We start from the raw sequence: 22,004 nt of genomic DNA on the forward strand, positions 1-22,004 counted from the left end.
GTGCTGGAAAGCGTTTCTGTACAATGCAGGACTCTCAGCACCAGACAGGGATGGGAGGGTGACAGATTAGCAGGGCTTAAAGAATAAAAGAGTTGTATGCCTAATTTGTCATCCATATAAAGAAGAGGGATTAAAAATCAAGGGCTTTGGGATAAGATAACTAAGTAGAAGGACTGATGAGCTTAAATAAAGTATTGGATTTCACAAGGAGAAAACCAATACGTAATGAGACAAAAGAAAAACAGAAAATGTATTCAAAGAAATTCCATCTATTCATAAATAGTCTTGAAAACTTGTCTGATGTTATCGGCACTTTTTAAAGCCACTGTTTGTCAGAAGAGCCTTCATATGCGGTCTCTGAATATGTTACAGCCTGCAGGAAGACTGAGTGACTCGTTCTGTTCCCATATTTATTAAAGTACTTTACCAATTTTCTCAATTCTTTACATGAACTGACATTTTAAGGCTATCCTTTCAGCAAATTGATTACAAATTTGGATAACTGGAACTTGCTTTGATGGCTGATTTTAGGTTTATCATCCCTGGCAAATGCTGTTCTAAAGAGACCTTTAAACTAAGTTAGTTACCAAAAATAAAAGGCCTAGCAAAATGGTTTCTCTTTCTGTTTTTAAGGTAAGAAAACAATACAAAGGAAAAAAGTTTAAATTCATTAAATGATTTGAAATTTGTCTTTGTCCTAAAATTGAACTGAAAGCCTCAAGCGAAAAATGCTGAAATCCCATATTCTACATGCTGTTTTAAAGGTAGTGCAATCCAGAAGGGTTCATCCAGAATTAAAAGTCTCCTTGATAAACATATTCAAATGCAAGTCTTCTACCTCTCCTCCTAGCCAAGTCCCTTTTTCCTTCCGAAAGGAAATGCCAGTGAGGCTGGCCCAGTCTTGGCAAGGCCTTTCATTAACAACACTCATATTGTAACAGTGGATCACACTAGCAAAGTCTCTGAAGAGTATCGATTAAAGATTTCTTGAGTATTTAGCCTAACTATGGCTTTCTGCCCTTAATGCTTCAGCTTCATCCTGGACTATCTAACACCACCGTTGCATGAAATGGTCTTGCGTGGCTGTAAAGCTGCATAGGACAACTTCTTCAGCAAAGCAGACAGGCAATGGCTGTAAGAGGCATCTTCTTTGCTTTCTTTATGTTTACTTGCATTAGTGCATTTACAGAATCCCCAGTGAGGGGCTCTTTGTTGATGTATAACATGAAAGATACGTCAGTTTTATTTTTGTGGCCTCTTTTGGAGTTGGTTTTTCTTCCTGCCATTCTTCATAGATTATCTTCAGATGACCAGTATGGTCTTAGTTTGCTTTTAACTCATATATTTCCATGTGAGATCTACTTCCTACATACTAGGAAGCACTAACAACAGAGTGGATTCCGTCTTCCTAAGGCAACACAGTGGTGCAACCGAGGACAGACACCTGCTCGTTTGAAGGAGCTGTTTCTGGCAGTCTACTGACTTACCGCTTGCCATTACTGAATCCCAGAATCCCAGAATGGTCAGGGTTGGAAGGGACCTCTGGAGATCATCTAGTCCAACCCCCCCGCCACAGCAGGGTCACCTACAGCAGGTTGCACAGGACGGTGTCCAGGCAGGTTTTGAATGTCTCCAGAGTGGGAGATTCCACCACCTCTCTGGGCAGCCCATTCCAGTGCTCTTGCCACCCTCAAAGTAAAGAAGTTCCTCCTCATGTTAAGATGGAACTTCCTATGTTCAAGTTTGTGCCCGTTACCTCTTGTAACCTCTTTAGTCCCCCTATATTAGAAAGGGTACTGAAGTTAAAGCTAAAACCCCACAAAATTCCAAGAATTTTACCCGTTGGTCTCTGGAGAGGATCGTATCCTTGTGGGGCAAAAATCAGGATGAATTGCTGTGATTGACTTCTGCAGGATTGTCTGGGGTGGGCACCCTTCTTCACACTCTGTGGCTGTGATTGGGGTAGGACAGAAATGTTTCAGCATGGGGATGAGCATCTTACTGCTTGAAAGTCCTGTCTATGAGATCCCCGAGAAAAGCCTTGCTTCAAAACAGCCAGGACAGAAAGTGGCAACATGAGACAGCATGGGTGGCAATCTGCATGAGATACCTTCTTAGGTTTCATGGAAAGATTAACTGCAGCGGGAGCATTTTAAATGAATGCCGTGCCACAGTCATCCCCAAACCCCTTCTTTCCCTTAGCCAGGAGGGACTCAATTCCTGAGTGTGTTGGCGAGCCTGGCCATTGAAGACAGCCATCACTCCTTAGATGGCAGCGGAATCTTGGTGGCAGCGCTAAGCAATGCCAATGACGATCTGTTCTGTGCCCCTGCTGGAAAAAGTGGCATCAAAAGGGTTGTGGAAAGGTGCAGCCTGCAGTGAGCGAAGCTGGGATGTCTGGCTACGGTGGAAGCATGGGAGTGAGCGCTGGTGTTTCAGACCAGCTTGTCCAGCTACCATGGTCTATCTCAGCCACTGGCACAAGAAAAATCACCTGGAGGATCATACTAACTTGCATCCTCCAGTAAGGGTGTCCCCAAGGCCACCCCAGCAGCCAGGAGGAGACTGGGCCTGCAATGCTGCTCCTTGCCCAGTGCTGGGCAGCGGGGATGACTCGGAACCTGCCCCAAAAATGTTTTCTGAGAAGATTCTGCAACACCAGGCAGCATTCCCCTCCATCATTTTGGTGGGTTTTTATCTTGTTTCAAGCATCCAGGGTTTAGCAGAGGGCAAACAGAAGGTTTAGGAGACTCAGAGGGGATTAGAGATGAAATTAAAGCAAAAGCAAGGGCTGCTCTCGGTGTGCAAGGTGGTACCACACGGGAGGACGCAGAGAGGAGCCCCGATGTCTGCTTAACTCCTTCCTCTTCTTTCCACTATACGGAACAGCAGGATGTCCTCAGCACCCACAATAAGAGAAACCGGTCCACCCGAATTAAAACAATTTTTGTTTTTACTACCGAACCAAATCTTTAGCTGCTGCTTTCTGCCCGCGTCAGCTTCAACTTCTGCCAAACTCCAGCCAGTTGGGGCTTCCCAAGCTGCCTCGGTGGGGCTGGCAGTGTTGATCATGCTGCCTGCTCCCCACTGTTTGCAGGAGATGGCAAACATCAAGAGATTTGCAGCCTCAAGGAGGTCAATGGGATGTTGATCCTCCATGGCTTTTGGCACCGCAAAAATCAGCGGCGCACCGGCATGAACTTAGCTGTTCCCCCACAGGAAGGGTGAGCCACCAATGCTAACCAGGTGTCTTCCAAAGCAGATGTCTTCTAAAGCAACACCGCGGTCAGCAAGGTTGCAGGTGAGCTCTCCAGCGGTCAGCCAGTGAAACGCCACCAGCTTCCCCACCGCAGGGATTTGTGCCAGCTGGTGGCCTGTCCCCAGCGTGGCGGTGGCTCACACGAAGCAGGACCATGCGTTCCCACAGCGCTTGTGTGGCATGGGAGAACTGCTGCAAATCCCCTGAGAGGAAAAGGCCACTTTTGCTTGCAGCAAAGCAGAGTCCTGGGATGGGTCCTGGGTTGGCACCCGCCGTCACAGCCCCAGAGGTCCTCGGGCATTTGTTCTCTTAGAAATTACTGCAAGAGGAGCAAAGCACTTGGGAAGGCAGGGCTGAGAGGGTTTTTTTCCCGGGTTATTTCTTTTGAAGCCTTTTCCATCTCTGAGGACTCAAGGGGCCTGATTCTGTAGTGCTGCTGTCAGTGTTACTTGGCCGAACAAAGACATGAGGTGGTGGGAGAGCACCGAAACGCACAGCGTTTGCAGGAGCCAGGCATCATGAGATGCGTACGCGAGAACAGCATCCAGTCCCACGGCTGCCTTAGGGGAATCAGTGTTATTTTTCTATTCATTTACTGCCTCGATGACAAGGCAAACGTGGGGAAAAAAGAGCTAGAGAGGGCTGAACCTCTTCCTTCCTTTGATATTGTCCTTTCACTGATCAAAATCCTTTCATGCAACTCCCAAGCTGGGAAGGCAAAGGTGTCGGACTGAAACACGGCACGAGGGTGAACCCCATCAAGAAGAAGGGGGGTGGGGGGTGGGGGAAACGGAGTAGAAATCTTTTGGGCGCAGGCAAACAGGTGGGGGGAGCGTCTGGTCTGCGAAGGCAGGGTGTCTGCAATCTTCGTAGCGATTAGATTTAATGGGACAGAAACGTTTCTCTCCTTCATGTCCCCTCCTCCTCTCAGCCCGAGGGGGAGAAAGGAGGGAGGTGGTGATGGGGAGGTGGAGGGGGGGAGAGAAGATTTGAAAGAGTCTTTGACGTCAGCCCTGCCCTATAAAAAGCTGGCAAGGAGCTGGAAAGCAGAGATCAGAGCTCGTGGAAGAGCAAAGATGCCAACCCCGAACATCTCCACCTCTGCAGCCAAAGGCTTCCGCAGGGCAGTGTCGGAGCTGGACTCCAAGCAAGCCGAGGCCATCATGGTAAGACAACCCTATCCCACTCCCTTCCCTCCCCCTCCAAAAACCGCAGCCTCTCCCATAGCTATAGGCAGAGGCAGGCAGGGATAGATGGACCAACACTGCCTTTTGTGGGAGTTCCCCCACGTGGGCACCTCCAGGCTCCAGGCTGGCAAAGGGAAATTACCTGAACAGTTCTCTCTTACATACTGGTACATGTGAAATGCAAACATTCAGGGGGATGAAAGCTTGAACTAAATGCAACAATCCCCCCTCCCCCCCCCCCCCCCCAATGAAAAGCAAGGCAAATAACCCATAGAGCTAACGCAGGAATAACGAGGAATCCCCAGCGTGAAAGGCAATTCGAAAATCTTAATGCTCTCCTGATTTCAAGGCAATAAACCGCAGAGATTTCACCTGTTCCAGCATAATGAAAAAGTGTGGCTGTTATTTCAGACAACATACGAAGCACAGGCAATTTAATCGGTTTGTTCGCTGCTGCTGCGTCCACAGTTTCACTTTCTCCCAGCATATCCTCATCCTTCCCCCGATTCTGTTCCCAGCCCTCCCTTGATGTGGTCTCAGCCCTGGGTTTAGCCCGGGGAACGCTTCTGCACACACCAGATCTGTACCTGTCAGGGAAAGGAGAGCAGAACTTCCTGCTGAGCTGTCAAGTGCCTTTAGAAAGCCGAGTCTGGCCAACCCATTGGACTGGCTGTAGGGACAGGGACATTTCACCTCCTAACCCGAATGCCAGGACAGGTAGGAGGAGCCCAGATATTCCCAGCACGGGACAGTCCTGTGGGTCAGAGATGTGGTCGGGCTGCGGGCGACCCTGGAGGAGCCAGAGCAGCTGATGGCAGTGGGTGCACCGGGAGGGGACCCCCTTGGGATGCTCGGCAGCAGGAAACCTGGGAATTGAGCCAAGTTAGGGAGCAGATGTGTTTGCCAGATGTCTGCAGGGTAACTCCAGCAGGTTGGTTACAGAGGTCCCCATTTCCCTCCCCTATGCCCGCTGCCTTTTTCGCCCGCTCTCCTCTTAACCCTGTGTGATGCTCTGACTTGGAAAAATCAGCTACTACATAGGCAGTGAGAGGTGTTTTGGAGATTGGAGTGTGCTGGAAAGGCAGGAAAATGTTTGGGAAGCAAAGAGGTAAGCTTGCTTTCTCTAATAAATGGAAATCAAGGAAGGCTTCTCTCTGACAGAACAATTTTCATTATGGCAAAATAATGAACACTGAAGTGGTTCTTGAAAACCAGGTATTTTCCAGGCTGCTCATCAAATCAGTACTTGAGATACTCATTGCTGTCTGTAGAAGGGGTGAGTGTTTGGTTATTACAGACTCTGGGGTGCTGCTCTGCGTTTGATGGAAGACGGGCCACTGAACGAAGGGGAGAGAGGAATTTGGGTTCACCAGGTGTGCTGGCAGGAGCGTGGCAGCCTGCTTGGGGTGAGCGGCAACTCCAGCCTGGGGAGGGGGGGGGGACGACATAAAACATCAGCCCGTCTTTGCATCCCTTCTTTGAATGAGAATTCTCAGAAAAATAAAAATAAAAAAATGAGCGCTGTTAAGATCACTCTGAGAGAAGGCTGCACGAAAGCCTTTGCCCATTGTTCTCACTTGGCATAGGAGGAGCTCTCCGTAATCCCACCACTTATTTTGCTGGCTTGTACCAGGCAAGAGGCATGACTCTGCGTTTGCCTGTGACATCGTGTGCCCCCCAGCCCTCTTGGTGTTGGCGTGAGTAACCACGGGCAATCGGCCACCCAGCCCCTTCCAGCACTGCACCAGCTCTGGCAGGTCTGAGGTATTCCCTTGCCATTAACCCCCAGGGACCAGCACCCTGCTGCAGGGCAAACTGTGCAAACTGGGGAGGGGAAAGACCTCTGCGATCCCAGAACTCATCTACACCAGCAGGTATTTCACGTCAGCTGGGCCAGCCAAACATCAGACTCACAGTGCGGAAAAATCTTTTGTTACATTTTTAGGTTTTTTTTTCTGCTGCTAATAGTTTTTACGAGAGATGCTGGGACTGTAGCTGGAGCAGAGGTTGGTTACAGGACACACAGGCAGAGCCAGGCAGGAGACGGCAGTTGGAGGCAAACCAGCAGCAAGGAGCGCCCAGGGAAGGAGGGGTGGGATGTTAATGTCTCCATGCTGCAGGGAGGGAAATAGTCTTTACAATCCTCCCTGCTTGCTGAAAATAATGAGCCAGGAAAAAAAAAAAAAAAACAAACCAAAAAAAAACCCCAAACCAAACCCAAAGAAACGCCAAAGTACTTTAACTCAGAGCACAGTATTTTTAATGACACTGCTTAGGCAGGGCGCTCTGAGCTGCAGCGGATTCAAAGAGGGCAAAAAGAACTAACCCATCATAAGAGGTGAACGACCATATCAGACTCAGGCCCCGGTTAGGCAAATAAATGCTTTGCAAAATCAAATTAAACTTCTAACTGTAGCTAGATACGCACTCAGGGAAGTTCAGAAATACCATGTAACAGTGCCTTCCGAAGGAAGGCAGGCATTTATCATGAGAGATGAGTTTGGTTAGTTTATATGCCAGGTTCCCAATTTCCAGCGAAAGGAGGTAATACCCTGATGAGCGTAAAAGCAAGGGGCGGGGGAGAGGATGATGAGATGGGGAGAGTGCAGCCAGGCAGCCTCTACCCGGTAGAGGAGGCAGCAGGCAGGCAGACCCCTCCTGGCGCTCTTCTCCCAAGCAAAATTCAACCTTTTCCTTTTTTCTTTTTAACTTTACCCACCCAAAACATACCAGCATGGAGATAAGCAGCTTCCAGGACCCCTCGATGGGGACCAAAACCCCCTGCTCCTGCCTGCCAGAAGCCACCCAGCCCCAGCACGTGGGTCTGACTGGTCGTGGCTGCCTCTCCCAGTGCGGCTTTCCAGTCACACAGCTCTTCTCGATAATTAAACTCCTTCCAGTTGGATATTAAATTGATTTACAGCCCAAACTTTGGGGTCTAATTTCCCTCCTGTCCCCCCATTCCACCCCAGAAGTGAAATCCTGCTGCACCTTTGCACCTCAGGGCACAGAGCATCCTCAGCTACAGCACTGCCTGGCTTGGGACCGCTGCAGAGCCCTGGGGCTGTGGCTAGCACAAAGCTGTTTGCCCTGCTTATTGCAGGCACTTTTAAAGTAAACACCGGCTTAGTTTTAAACACGGTAGCGATATAAAACACACGCTTCAAGCTGAGCACAGGCTCACAAGCTTTTAAAAGTTATGCCTTCAGGATACTTATTAGATGTCTTCTCTCTTTGGACATGAAAACGGTCGATTTAGACAAGCAGCAATATGTGCTTATTTGTTAGAAGGTGGGGTTTTTTTTCTGTGCCACAAAGAATAAAGGGGTGGAGGATCAGTAAATATCATTTCAGAGGTCCTTTATTAAAAAAGGACCAGACAGAAGTGCGTGGGCTGGTGCCTAGATGTGCTGCATTTTTCAAGCCACATTTAAAATGTTAGCTTTACACCTCTAAAGCATCCCAGAGGATTTTCACAGGAAACATAAGTTCCTGACAGTAGGCTTTGAAAATCAGATAGAAAATGGGCTTAGCCGATGAGCAGGCTGTCTTTTTAAAAGGAAAACATTCTCCAAATTGTCACAAGGTAGGGAAGGCGCTGTTTGGTTAGCATCTATCTCTTTTCCAGATATTTTCGATGTCATCGGAGGGAAAACTGCAGCCAGTCCTGCTCTATATACAGGTGCTGGATGGCTTTCTGTGCCCCTCCTTCTGCAGTGCTGCCCCAGGTTTCTTTTAGCAAGTTCTGAGAGTTTGTCATCTGGTTTGGGTCTTGGACACAGAAAATTGGAACCACCTGAGCTGCCTCTAAATGGAAAACTGGTTGTAAAAAGACTAAGAACAAATAAGTTAATGTATGAGCTATTTGTATAACAAAAGAAACAGCAGTGTTGGAAATAGTTTGTAGCTCACTATAAATATAAATGAGTGACCCAACATGACCCCAGGCACAGAGTTGCGGCACTTAAGGTGCAATTCCAAGTAGCAGAAATCTGCAGGAGTTTGTTGGGACAAAACAAATTTATAGATCAGTGGGAGGAATTTATTTTCTGGGGTATAAGTATGCAGTTCCAATTATACTTCAACGGGCAAGCATCTATTTAATGTCAGAAGGAAATGTTGTGTTGGATCCTGGGAGCAATTTAGCTAAGCTGCCCTGCTAATGCACCTGCAAACCGTTCATATTTCCTGGCCAGGCCACAGCTGTGGGCTTCAGCTGTCCCTCATTGCATACATTTTCTTAGATGACTTCAAGTTTATCTAATGCCTCTCCACAGAAGTCCATCAGACTCCTGAAAACTGTGTAAGATTGCTTCTGATTTTTATTTTTTGAAGTGTATTGAAAACTGTTGCTAGGGAAGGTGAGGGGAGAAGCCCAGTCTCTAGTCATGCTACAAGGATAATTTAAACAGATTAAAAAGCTCCATGTTTCCAAAAGTTCAGTTCTGAAGCCTCAGTCCTCATCACCAGATCTTCCTCTACAAAGCCAGGCAAGTCAGTCCAGCCTTCCCCTTCTTCCTCTGCTGAGACACTTCAGTCACACCTCATCCAGCTACCGGGAATGTCTCTGATCTCCCTTACAGCTCTGTTAGAAGTGTTATTTATTTCTGTTCTGCCTTCAGTCTCCACGGTTCATTGGTAGACGTCAAAGCCTCATTGAAGATGCCAGGAAGGAAAGAGAGGCTGCAGCTGCAGCCACTGATGCTTCAGAATCTACAGAGACCATTGTCTTCGAGGAGAAGGATGGGAGAGCCATGCTGAACCTCTTCTTCATGCTCAAGGGAGCGAAGAGTTCACCACTGTCCCGTGCACTTAAGGTATTTGAGGTGAGTTCCTAACCTGTTGTAGGAGACTCAAGGAACAGACTACAGGTTTCATGGCTGTTCTGTGAGAATTATCGTTTGAGTCCACTAAAGAAGACTCAGACTAGGTCTGCCTACTACAAATTATCAGTTAATTTTCTGATGTTCCAACAGTCATGCTTTGCTTATGCGCCAGCATGCCCTCACTTTCCATCAGTACCAAGGAGCCATACCTCTGTCTGGTACTGTGTTAAGCTCTGGGCTTAACTTTGCATAATTACTGGATCCAACCGCATAGTTTCACACCTACAATCCACACTCTTGTGTCTCGTAGCATACTCTGACAGCGCCCTCCACTGATCAGCGCCTCAACTTCATGTGCAGGGCTCTGATTCCACATCCAAAGCAAGCCATGTGCCCTGTATGGCTACACACTGAACCCACCTTACTTGTGGGTCAAGGCTTCGGCAGTCTCTGAATGGCACTGCCACATTAGTCCTTGGTCAAAGACTTACAGGAACAACCTCACCCCGGGTGTAAAACCGGTATATTGATTTCAAAATTACCTCCCTACTTCAGGGATTAATTTGATTCACATGTTAAAGGTTCTGTTGGTTCCTCCCGAAGATGCACCCTGTATATGGCTTTAATACCAAGGAAAACTGGTAACTTTTTGAGATTTTTCACCCTAGGCAGCAACAGAATATTGCATTATCTAGGATCTCAGTACCATGAATGGAACGACTGAGATAATTGCTGCCTATTTAAACAGTAATCAAAACACAACGACTTGCATTCATGTAGTACATTTTCATCCATTCATTCAAAACTGTTTTGCAAACTAAGGTTCTGCGGTATGTTTTCTCTACAGTAGTTTAATTTCATTGACTTCAGCAGTGAGCAGAGAGGACAATTTGTTCCTATTAATGAGTCACGTGGGTTGTAAGGAGCCTCTGGGGGTCTACAGTCCAACCTCCTGCTCAGACCAGGTCCAGTCACAGCAGGTACCCATTGCCTTTTGTCCTCCCACTGTGTACTTTTCAGGCGAGTCTGGCTCTGTCTTCTTTACACTCTCCCACCAGGTACTAGTAGACAGTGAACCAATCTCTCCTGCCCCTTCACTTCTTAAGGCTGAACAAATCCAACTCACTTAGTCTTTCTTCATACAACATTGTGCTCCAGCCCCCTGAGCATCTTGGCAGCCCTCCACTATACCAGTTACAACACATCAATATCTTCCTTCTATGGTACACGGTACTCCTGACGTGGTCTCCCTCATCCCAGCTAGATAGGAGGAATCACTTCCTTTGACCTGTTGTGTACAGTCTTGCTACTACAATTCACTATGTGGTTGGCCTTTCTTGTCACCAGGGCATGCTGCTAGATCGTATATTAATACACGTGATAATTATATAACACCTTCTTCCTCATAAAATGCAACCGCATCTGGGGTAAAAACAGATCACCAGCAACACTGTACAGCAAAACCACTACACAACAGCAGTAAACTTACAAAAAAGTATGTTTGGGGGTTAAGTATTTCCCTGAAATTGTAGCACGTTCTAGCTATTCATTGCCCATGCAGTACTAGCTCTGATAATCTTATGAAAAGCGTTTAAGATCTTCAGCAATTACAAAACACCTTGTTTGCAAGACAAGCTGTTTTCTGGGCAACGTATGGTTCTTGTCTCAAGACTGAAAGAATCTCTAAGATAAGCTTGTCAGACAAAAGCCTCTGTGTTACCATGGTTGGGGTCTCCTTCCTAGAAGTGCACGCTGCCAGATAAGGCATGAAAGATCCAGCAGTGTAACATTTCAAATGCAACAGACTGCTTAGCGGGTATGAAGCATAGAAGTGTAGGCTTTTGTACTTGGTAGATTTTGTGTTACACTGCATTTAAAGTCTATAACTTAAACAATTTTTAAAATATCAAGCAAGAAGCAGGGGCAGCTAACATTCAAATATTATTTGTTTCTTGCTGAAGCAATTTACTTGCTGCATCAAGAGCTTTCCTAGTAAAAAAGCTCTTTGAGCTTGTCGCAGAGAGCGCTTTAAATATAATAAAAAGACAAGCATGTCAAGCCACAACAGAGGAAGATTCATTTCCCAGATCCCTCTGGCAATGCAGGTACAAGATATGAAAGCAGACGGGCATAATGACATTTGTCTCATCATGAACCAGGCTGCAGGGAAGCTGGTTTCACTCTTCTGTATGTGTTACATGCAGCCAAAGCATAGGTAATGCAATCACAGCTGTCAGATTAATGCAAAGGTATTGATTGTTGAGGGGACAATGTAATAGTGAAGTTGGTAGGTACATTAAAAAACATGGTGCTAAATTTAATTTACCTGTGGGATCGCATCTGTTCCTTCTCATCTTTCTGCCTCTGATTAATAAAAGAAATCATGTCCCTTCCTCTACCAAAGATCTTGCAGAGGCTTTGTAGAGGTTGGGTCATTGCCTGGAGACTTGGGCTTGTATTGCCAGCTTTCACTGAGCTACAGAGAATATCCACAGACCTACCAGGGCTCTTTGGAAGACTGAAGACTCAATTTCGTCTCCTTATTCTTTGGGGGAGGTCAGTTGTGATAACGAGCCCAAATTGTCTCAGTTCTGATAGCGAGCCCCCAACTAACGCTACCGCCAACCGGGTACGGCTCGGCCCCGCTGGTTCAGAACCATGGACAGCGCCGGCCGCCCACGCCTGGGCAGCGCCCGGCCCTTCTACGTCATCGGAACCCCTCCCCCCTCCAACCACCAAAAAAGCACCTTTGCCTTAAGTGGGAGGTTAAAGGAAAGGGGGTCCTAGAAGGCGGCGTCTTGCCACATCAGTTCTCCCTCTTGATACGATCTTCTTTGCTACTGTGGAAGTCTTGTTCATAGCTGTTGACCAGCCCCACTGGTTGTCCAGAAGGAAAAACTGTGGATAAGTTCATTTATCCTGGTGGTTGGAGGGGGGAGAAGAAGAAACAGACAAAAAGGAGTCCCTCCCAAATGTATCCATATGGACATCTTTGGGAAGTACCAGCAGGTATTTCAAGTGTTTTAATCTTTTTGTTCTCCTTTTCCATGTCCCAAAAGACATTTGAAGCTAAAATTCACCACCTGGAGACCAGGCTTAGCCGAAAGCCCCGTGAAGGGACTGCTGAACTGGAGTACTTTGTGCGCTGTGAAGTCCACAGCTCTGACCTCAATACTTTCATTAGCTCCATCAAGAGGGTAGCAGAAGACGTGAGGACCACTAAGGAAGACAAATGTAAGGAACTTACAAATTGTTTCACTTTTGCGGAAAGGCTGAGCTGAGAAACAGGGTGAAGACTTTGTTATTCCCAGAAAAGGGGAAGGGCTACTCTATGCTGAATTTGAGCAAACCCGAGAAGGCTGCCTCTGGGATACCTAAATCCTGAAAGGCACTTCCCTCCTTGTCCATTTCTCAACAGACTCCAGAGTCCATAGCCCATTCTTCTAGTGCCAGATTCAAAAAATAGGCATAGGAGATGACATTTCATGCTTTGTTCACACCTATCCTACAGAGTTCTCCATCCCTACTCCAGTGTTTTATATTATAAATGTAAAATAGTTTCCTACCTATGTGTCAGGAACTCTGTACAGATCCAGCATTAGACTATGAGAAGCTCCCCCTGCCATCCTGTTCTGAACACAGAGTGATTCTTCTTGTAAAATATCCCTAAGAGATTTTTAGCGATTGCTCTACAACCAGTTGGACCACTGGATTTGTTTTTAATGTGAAGTCTAGAATCTTTAAGTAAAATCCAATTTTCATCTTCTTGTTTACTTTTGTCACAAAATATTCTGCTGAGAGGTGGGCAGGGAAGTCATAAGATGCAGATCATGGCATTAGACCTGACCTTAGAACAAGAGCATTGAGAATGTGGGACTGCTGCCCAGAAGGCACAGCTGTGTCACGTGCTGTTTGTCATGTGTGTGTATTTGGTACGCCAGGTCAGATGTATCTTATTCGACCTCACAACCCTTCTCAGCAGGGGATGCACCACCTTCACTTCCACAGCCAGTTTTTCTCTTTCTTCTTCCCCACAGTTCACTGGTTTCCCAGAAAAATCTGTGAACTGGACAAGTGCCACCATTTGGTCACCAAGTTTGACCCTGACTTGGATCTGGATCACCCGGTGAGTTAATCTGTGTGGGCACATCTTCACGTTAGAGTCCTGAGCCTTCCTTCAGAAGCAGGGAGCTGGAGAACACCTATTAGTGCGGTTGGTGAAGGAACTGTAGTGTAATCACCACCATGAGAGAAGTTTCTCCAGCCAGTGATGAACTTTGTTGGGTGAGAAATTTTAGCAACTGATTAAAAATCCTGTCTCTGTTCCTATTTGTCATCACAGGGCTACTCTGATGAAGTATATCGCCAGAGAAGGAAATCGATAGCAGAAATTGCTTTTCACTATAAGCAGTAAGTCTCTTTCCTAACATCCATGCAGGGATAATGCCATGTCAATGCAACCTGTTGGGAAGTCATTGCGCTACCTGCATGAGACTTCTCTTCTTTTATGTTTTGTCTCCCCATTAAGTCTTGCCAGCTCTTTTTGTGTCCCTCTTCTCTCTATGTATTCCAGTCTCTTCTTAATTAAAAAGTGTCTGTGGTCATTAATTCATGTATCGATAAAGCCAGAATAAACCTCCTGCATAACAAAAGCCACGTATTATTCCATCAGAACTCAAACATCATTTTGAAATGTAGCATCTCTTTTAGAATGACATCCAGTTTCAAGTTCAGTGTTCCAAGTACTGAAAAAGCTGCCACGCACCCAGAAAATTTGTTCCGATGGTTCATTGTCCTGGCCATGAAAAAAATGTGGGTTTTATTTCTAAACTGAACTTTGGTAGCTTTAGCTTTCACCCGATGGATCATACATGGCTTTCATCTGCTAGATTGAATTCTGCTATCAGATTTTTTTTTTCTATGAGGGTATTTATAGACTAAATGTTTCACCTCCTAACTCTCTCTGATAAATTAAATAGATTCCAGTAATGGTCTCATCATTGTCTTATATAGATTTAAGGCTATCTCTTGTACTCCTGCTTAATACTTCTGTTCCAATATATGCAGTGATAGCACTCAGCCTCTTCACCACAGCGTCAGACAGAGCTCTAATATTCAGCTGGGTTTGTAAAATATTGCCTAGATCCTATTCAGTTACACCGCCTTCCACCGTAGCGTCTCCCTCTCTGAGCAGAACTTTAAATGCAGATTTCTGTAGTGAGCTATAGGCTATAGAAATTATACGGGTCACCTCCTTGAGCTAGCCCTGCAACCGGTGGGATCCCAGCGTGGCTTCCTGCTCTGTTAGGTTTCATGTTCTTTGCAGATTTGAAGCCCAGAATACAGCCATTAATGGTTTTATCCTGCACTAATAGTAAATGCACAGAAAGTCACTGTGCCAGCAAGAGAGTCCTGAGGGACACAGGAAGAAATACCCTCCTAAGATGATGCACCCATTTGAGATGTCTTCTCTCACATCTCATCTGCAGGTTAGCATTTATGAACTGCTGTGTAGCACCCTGTCAGGCTGTTAATGGAAAAGGAACTATGCTTTATCACTGTAATATGTGAATATCTCATTTGTTCAAATACAGAACAGAAGGATTTAGGACCTACAATTGCTAATTATGATGCAGAAAAGGCAAAAGTGTCAGTTTGCTTTGGTTCTCACTTATATCAATGTTAAGTTTTTATTTTCTTGCTGTCTTTAATCTTACTGACAATATATTTTTCTGCAGCTCAAATGCATTTTGTTTTCCTTATTAGTTGCTTTTATTTCCCAGCCACTGATTCATTTTTGGAGCCATCAGCCTCCTGAAGTTCAGGCACATGCAATTAATTTATTTTCACACAAAGTTTCAATTTTTTTCCAGTGAAAACCATTACTTTTTTTTTTTCTGGAAAATACTATGCCTGTTAAACTTTTGCTCATCCCTTGTTCGTTTACAACCTCTGGCTAGATTAATGCTTTTCTCTGTGTCTATGTGTTTGTTGCTCCTGTACAAATGATCCGGTACTAAGGCTTTGTCTTTCCCGTCACGCCCTTGTTTGGTTTAAAGAAGATTGATCAACATCATGCAGACCTTCTCCGAAGTGCTTCCTTTCCAAAGGGAAGAGGAGCCTGGCTTGTGCTCTGCTGCTGTCTCTAACGGTGCGTTTGCCTTGCAGCGGAGACCCAATCCCTCGTGTGGAGTACACAGCAGAGGAGATCGCTACCTGGTGAGCGCTGATTTCATCTGTGACCTTTATTGGCTTCACCACTAGAAGTTGGGAAGCAAAACCTAAACAGTGAGGGCATGACCTTTTGAAAAATGTATCAGGAGCGCAAACATCCTACTTAATGGCTTGTTATAAAACCCAGTAACTCATTGCACAGCGTTTTATGGAGGCGACTGCATTCAGGAGAGCAAGCTACCTCCGAAAGAGTGATGCTCTGTCTCCTCCTCTCTTGGGGGTGCACCGAGAGCGCTTTCATGCTGCAGCCCCCAGGAGTTTCTTCCAAAGGAGCCTGCCCAAAGAGCAAGGTAGATAATTTGGAGCCCCACTTCTCTAAGGGGACCTGGCTTAGTAGCAGCCTCCAAAGGGCAGTTATCATAGCTGCAGAAAGAAGTATGAGGCCCACGGTGAATATCTGCGCAGTACCTGGCTGGCCTCACTAAGGAAAACGCTTCCTTTGAACAGGATTATTTCCAGGAGTGTTGCTGCAGGAGTGTCTTTGAAAACAAGGCCAGCTCATACGAGCTAAGTACACAAGCTCCTAACAAGGGCTTCTCCTGGTTATATTGACTGTCTTCATAGTGCAACTTCAGGAGCTAACCTACAGGGAATATTTTAATTCCAGTTAGTACCTTTTATACAATCTTCTGACTTCCAAGGTCAGAAATAGGTCTGTGCAGATACAACTGCTGACCCTGCAGGCTCATTTGAACGTGTGTATGTGTCTTTACATACCCCTATCAATGGATACGGACATAGACTTAGTGGTGGAGAAAGGCAAAAGGACAAGGAACCTAAAGGCGTCAGTCCTTGATAGTGTATAACCAGAGGACAGGAGAACACTAGACACGTCAAGCCACTGAACATCTGCCACCTCTCATCCTGAAGGAAGGAGGTGTACAGCACCCTGAAGAGCCTGTACCCCACCCATGCCTGCAAGGAGTATCTCGAAGCTTTCAATCTGCTGGAGAAATTCTGCGGCTACAACGAGAACAACATCCCTCAGCTGGAGGAGGTCTCCCGCTTCCTGAAAGGTGGGTATGAGCCCAGGGGACCCAGGCCCAGGGTCTGCTAGGGCTCCAGCAGAGTGATGGCAACTACAGCCAGGAAGCCCAAACCTGAAGGAGGAGCATGTGGGCTGAGATCGGGGAGGAGAGCTGGTGGAGGCTTGTGCATTGCCCACAGAGGACAGGGGTACACCCCAGGTGGTGGGGACTGCAGCTAAATACAGTGGGCTGCAACTGAAGGTCAAGCATGTAGTCACACGATCCCGATGAGCACCTAAAGAGAAGATGTTGCTCCCTAGTAGGAGCAAAAAGATTAGTCTTGGCACAGCAGAAGCCCTTTAGTTTCCAGCACTGATGCTTTTGCTCTCTGTGTTGGGAACACGGGACACCACCACAGCCTGTGGGCCATGCACCCGCACAGAGATGGTATGTGCTGTTTCAGAGAGGACCGGCTTCCAGCTCCGGCCGGTGGCCGGCTTGCTGTCAGCGCGGGACTTCCTTGCCAGCCTGGCCTTCCGTGTCTTCCAGTGCACGCAGTACATCCGTCATGCGTCCTCGCCCATGCACTCCCCTGAGCCGTGAGTACTGCCCAACCCCAATGGCCTCTCCTGCCCCGATACCCCACCTGGCCAGCAGTTAACCTTTCTCCCTAAAGGACAAACTCTGTCCACTGTTGACCATGTTTTCCTTCTTTCCCCTTGGGCATTGGCAGGGATTGCTGTCATGAGCTGCTGGGGCACGTCCCGATGCTGGCTGACAAGACGTTTGCCCAGTTCTCTCAGGTAAGGTGGTCATCTGCTTCCTCCACCACGAGAGGGCAGGGCACGAGGTAGGAACCCAAACTGACCCCAGTCTTGTCACCTACACCCTTCTTGTTCTAGGATTTATTTATATTGAACATGATGTTCAGGAGCCCTAGTGATGGACTGAGAATGCTAATACAGAGTGAAAATATCAGACTCTGCAGCAAAGTGTTTTTAGTCAGAGCACGATAAAGCCCCAGCAGATGCAACACAGCACAGGGCAACAATATCTGGTGTCTCAAGGCAATCAAACAGAGAAATCCACACATAAGGCCTTCTGTCCTGATGTTCACCACTTCCTTTCTCTTCCCAGGACATTGGGCTGGCATCTCTGGGAGCAACTGATGAAGAAATTGAGAAACTCGCAACGGTAAGTTTTCCTCTTTGCTGGATGGGGCCCCCAACTCCTCCAGCAGCACTTCTGTGGTATCGGGAGGACAGGTCCAGCCTGATTTCCCCAGATTTTCAGGCTCAGAGCCCCTTCCCGAGCAGCCCTGCTCTTTCATGATGACTGTGCAGAGCGGGGATCAGTTAAACAGCAGAGCTCTTTTGCACATTAACCCAATTTTCTTGGGCACCAGAGTATCATCAAGCATCATATTTCTAACGACAGCACTGCTGGGATGCTTTGGGAAGGGATTAAATGACATCCGCTTCCTTTGGCTGTCCCTCAGCAAGGTCACCTGTCCTACCCCAAGGGCATCGAACGGCAGCACCACGCAGCAGCCGGGTATGCAGGGGACCAGGTCAGGGACAGTTTCTATCTGTCCTGGTGTGACAACAGCTCAGTTTAGCACTTTGCTCTGGCAGTGATGGGTGCAGGGTAAGGAGAGGGGACAAAGTGCCAGGTGCCTGTTCATTTGAACACCCCCAGGCCCCAGCCGTGATGTGAGGGCTCAGAAGCGACAGGGAGGTGAAGACGAGGAGCTGTGTCCCCTATGTGTTTTTCTTTCTCCTTTCACAGCTTTACTGGTTTACAGTGGAGTTTGGGCTCTGCAGACAGAACGGGATAGTCAAAGCCTATGGAGCCGGGCTCTTGTCTTCCTATGGGGAGCTGATAGTAAGTCTCAGCATAACTTACCTCTCTGCTCTAGACCCTATACAGCAAAAAACCTTCTTCCTCTGCACAGCTCCAATGACTTTATCCGACCTGTTCTCCACCTCTGTCTATCACACATGTGCTCTCTGATCCCCTTAATTTCATGTCGGCATTTGTCTGCTGTGTCCATAGCACTCCTTGTCAGATGAACCAGAGGTGCGGGACTTCGACCCCGATGCTGCTGCCGTTCAGCCCTACCAGGACCAGAACTACCAGCCTGTATATTTTGTGTCTGAGAGCTTCAGCGATGCCAAAAGTAAACTGAGGTAGGACTGGGCAGTGAGGGAGACCTGACCAGAAGGAAATGAAGCTATAATATATCGAAACAGGGCTTGACACCATGGCTGCTTTGAGTTCAAGGTCTCAGAAGTACTCTGGAAGCTGTTGCCAGGTCTTTAAAGTAAAGTGATTCTCCAGCTCCTACAGGTTCCCAAATCAGTCGCTTAGATTCACCCAAGAGCCCGCCAAGAATAAGCTGGACTCAAGGCCATGGGTGTGGAGGAGTGGGATGGAGTGGGGAGCACTCTTGGAGACAAGACTGAGGGAGCAAGAGAAGGGACAAATCTAGCTCATCTGCCTGGTTCTTATAGGAAGCAGTTACAGCCTAGCTCCAGTTACCAGGGGAGACCAAGCAACAAAACAGAGGTCTGGTGGTCCAGAAATTAGAGACCCAAACCACACACCAGGACACCCTCTGCTTCCTTGCTGCAGAAGGGCCAAGCGATACAGGTCAGGTACCGGCTGTCCCTCATGGGAGCATCTCACGAGCATGCGTGCTTCTGAAACACGGGCTTCTGCATCATGTAAAAGTTTGTTCTGTGGGTGAAAGTTTTAGGGCAGGGCTGAAGAGTTGCTCAAAACGCTGGCATTCTCTGAATTTAGGATGCACAAAGATGTCTTTCTGAGCAGCTGTTGGGCAACTTACCCATTTGTCATTCAACCAGTAAAAAAACCCCAGGCACTGTTAGTAGCTTGTACACAAACTAAAAATATTTGCTTGATGGGGATAGATTTACCCATGGAAAAAAAGGAACTTTTGCTTCCTAGGCTGGTTGACATGGGTTAGAAGACCCCCAGACAGCATCCCACAAGTGTAATTGGGTTTTCCCAACCCATGGGACTGCAAACAGAATGGAGAGGGGCAGCTCTACCCACAGTCCAGAAGAGGATTTTCTTGGCCATACCCAGAATTGCCTACAGGAGAAAAGCTCAGTCCTTTAACATTTGACTGGCAGAGGAAAATTTTGCCTATTCTGTTTTACCTTAGCTTAGGAAAAGGATAGGATGAGATGAAGTATCATGCAACGTACATGACTTTGCAGTTCCTGCTAGGGGGGTGTTTCATATAAATAATGTGGCGAGGACTGCTATATTTCAACTTCTGCTTTTATTACCCTCACTCGCACCGTTCATACAACTCGGAGCCTAGCTGCTCAAAAGCAAGCACCTGGGGAGCCCGTCCTCTCACACACTAGGCTGCTTTAAAAAAAAAACCTTAACCGTTGCCTAATGAGTCATTTCCTTGCACTTAAAAAGGAAAAATATACCACATACACAGCCAAGATTAGGCTAGAGCGTTTTGACAGTGACAAGCAATGTAAATGATCCTCTTTAAAGAGCTCCGAGACCACACAGATGTTACTCGATGAGGTGAAAACATTAAAACATCTATATTTTTTGCATTACTGGCAGCTGCCACCATAGACCTGATTATCGGTGTTATCCCTCAAGAAAAGCCTCTTTTCCCAGAAAGAAAACTTTCCACCAGTTTCCTAGGGTGGACACTCATACCCCATGCCCTTCGAAGTATCCATGTTGTACTTGTATGCTTCAAAAAGGTGTCAATTGAACACACCTGCGTTGGAGGACAAGTTTCTAACCATTAGCACCTGCGCTTCGAGTAGTCACTGTGGCTGATAGCATTGATGTGTGAGGTGAGCTCACCCTTGTCTGGCAGAGTTGAGGGCACTGAAATAAACTCAGGTTTTTTAGGAGGTGGACAATGCGAGTATGCAGAATCCTCCTCTCTTTGCATTTGGTTTTGTTTCCCTGCAAGTATAGCCTGCGGTTTTGGCCATATTGCTACTTGGCCCTATCTGGACTTAGTGGTGTCTTCCCCAAACGCCGGCAATTCAAGGACTAGGCTTCCTCACAGCATGGAGTACCAGCCTGAGGAGCATTCGAGAAAGGGATGCACTTCCCCGAGCCCTGCGCCAGAGTAGACCCACGGTAGCCACAAGAGGGTACCCTAAGCTAAGCTAATTCAGGAGCGAAAGGGTGATGCGTCAGCGGAGGCGAGGAGCACGCCTGTTGCTAGTGCTGTTTGTCCCCTCATCTTCCAGGGCCTTTCCAGAATGAGATTGTAGCCGTGAGTACTTAAATATAGATTCTCAGCTCCATATTTACACAGCCACTAAAGAAAAACAAAACAAAACAAAACAAAACAAAAAACTTGTCAACTGTAAAAAACTTAGTGTAGGAAGTGAACATGAGCGACTTTGGGGAACCCTTACCCTTGATTTGTTTTCACTTGGCCATATACTTCTCCATTAGACAGGTAGCAACAAGGTCTTGCTATTGAGAAGTATCAGGCAAAGTCAGGGTCATCACTGAGATCTAGACTCCAGTTGGCTTTGGGTATCATAGTGCAATGTTGCTCAGCCACATGGCTCCAGTGATGCTAATCCCATCCCCTCGCCCAGGCCTGAGCCATTGCCTGTCAAATTCATCCTTAATACAGCTTGCAGCTAGTTCCCCTCTCACCAAGCACAGATTAGTCAATAAATGAATGTCAGAAAGGATTTAGGAATGCAATACTATAATACCACAGGCTTTCCCTACAACTAGCTTCTAAATCTCCTTGGCATTTTTGAGAAAGAAAAAAAAAAGAAATTGAAGTAGAGGATGCCTGGTGATGGCCACAGAGGCGACAAGTTGTGTGCACCCTCCAGTTTGATGCAAGCCCGTGTGTTCAGCCTGTGGAAACCCACAGTCAAACTCATGATCTTCCTGGATGAACCGGAGGGATCTCAAATACTGCTGTAGCCCTGTGGAGCTGGAAAGGTGGGAAACCAGAGCTTTTGTGCGAGCCTAGAAACTCTGCCTAAAGGAGGTATTAATTTGTTGTGATCTGGGTGAACGGTGGTGGGTAGGAGGCAGACTCGGGACCCATCTCTTGTACCAAACCCTCTGCACCCTTTCCTTGCAGGAGCTACGCGGCACACATCAAGCGGCCCTTCTCGGTGAAATATGAGCCCTACACCCACAGCATCGAGCTCCTGGATAGCCCTCAGACAATCTGTCACTCCCTGGAGAGTGTAAGGGATGAGCTTCACTCGCTGATTAATGCGCTCAATGTTATCAGTTAATAGGAGAACTGGGCTCTTTCCTTCCCCTCTTCCCTCGCAGCCCCAAACCCGCCCGCTCCGCCCTCGCCTAATTCCCAGCTGATAACTCCTACCTGTCTTCTCCAAACACTTGCACCGCTGCCCGTCACCCTGACAGCTTTCCATTTTTGTATGTAGGGCCAGCTCAGAGGAAGGCAGAGAGACAGACCCAAGGCCTGCTAGCGTTTTGGGTAGCTTGTCTAAGGACTGCTGGAAGAGGC

General features: G+C 47.1%; 1 protein-coding gene across 1 annotated transcript; it reads left to right on the forward strand.

Annotated features, from left to right (window-relative positions):
- Positions 1-4,335: 4,335 nt before the first annotated feature.
- On the forward strand, positions 4,336-21,765 carry TH (tyrosine hydroxylase; the record flags this gene model as incomplete). The annotated part of the gene is made up of 13 exons (XM_082485978.1): positions 4,336-4,425; positions 9,069-9,272; positions 12,332-12,506; positions 13,310-13,398; positions 13,615-13,682; positions 15,441-15,491; positions 16,377-16,522; positions 16,938-17,073; positions 17,208-17,277; positions 17,612-17,668; positions 18,263-18,358; positions 18,530-18,663; positions 21,606-21,765. The coding sequence occupies 13 exons, from the start codon at positions 4,336-4,338 to the stop codon at positions 21,763-21,765; spliced, it is 1,476 nt and encodes a 491-aa protein (XP_082342104.1).
- Between the last annotated feature and the right edge of the window lie 239 nt (positions 21,766-22,004).

Source organism: Vanellus vanellus (genome assembly GCF_965231255.1).
Source record: "Vanellus vanellus genome assembly, chromosome: 6".
Lineage (NCBI taxonomy): Eukaryota > Metazoa > Chordata > Aves > Charadriiformes > Charadriidae > Vanellus > Vanellus vanellus.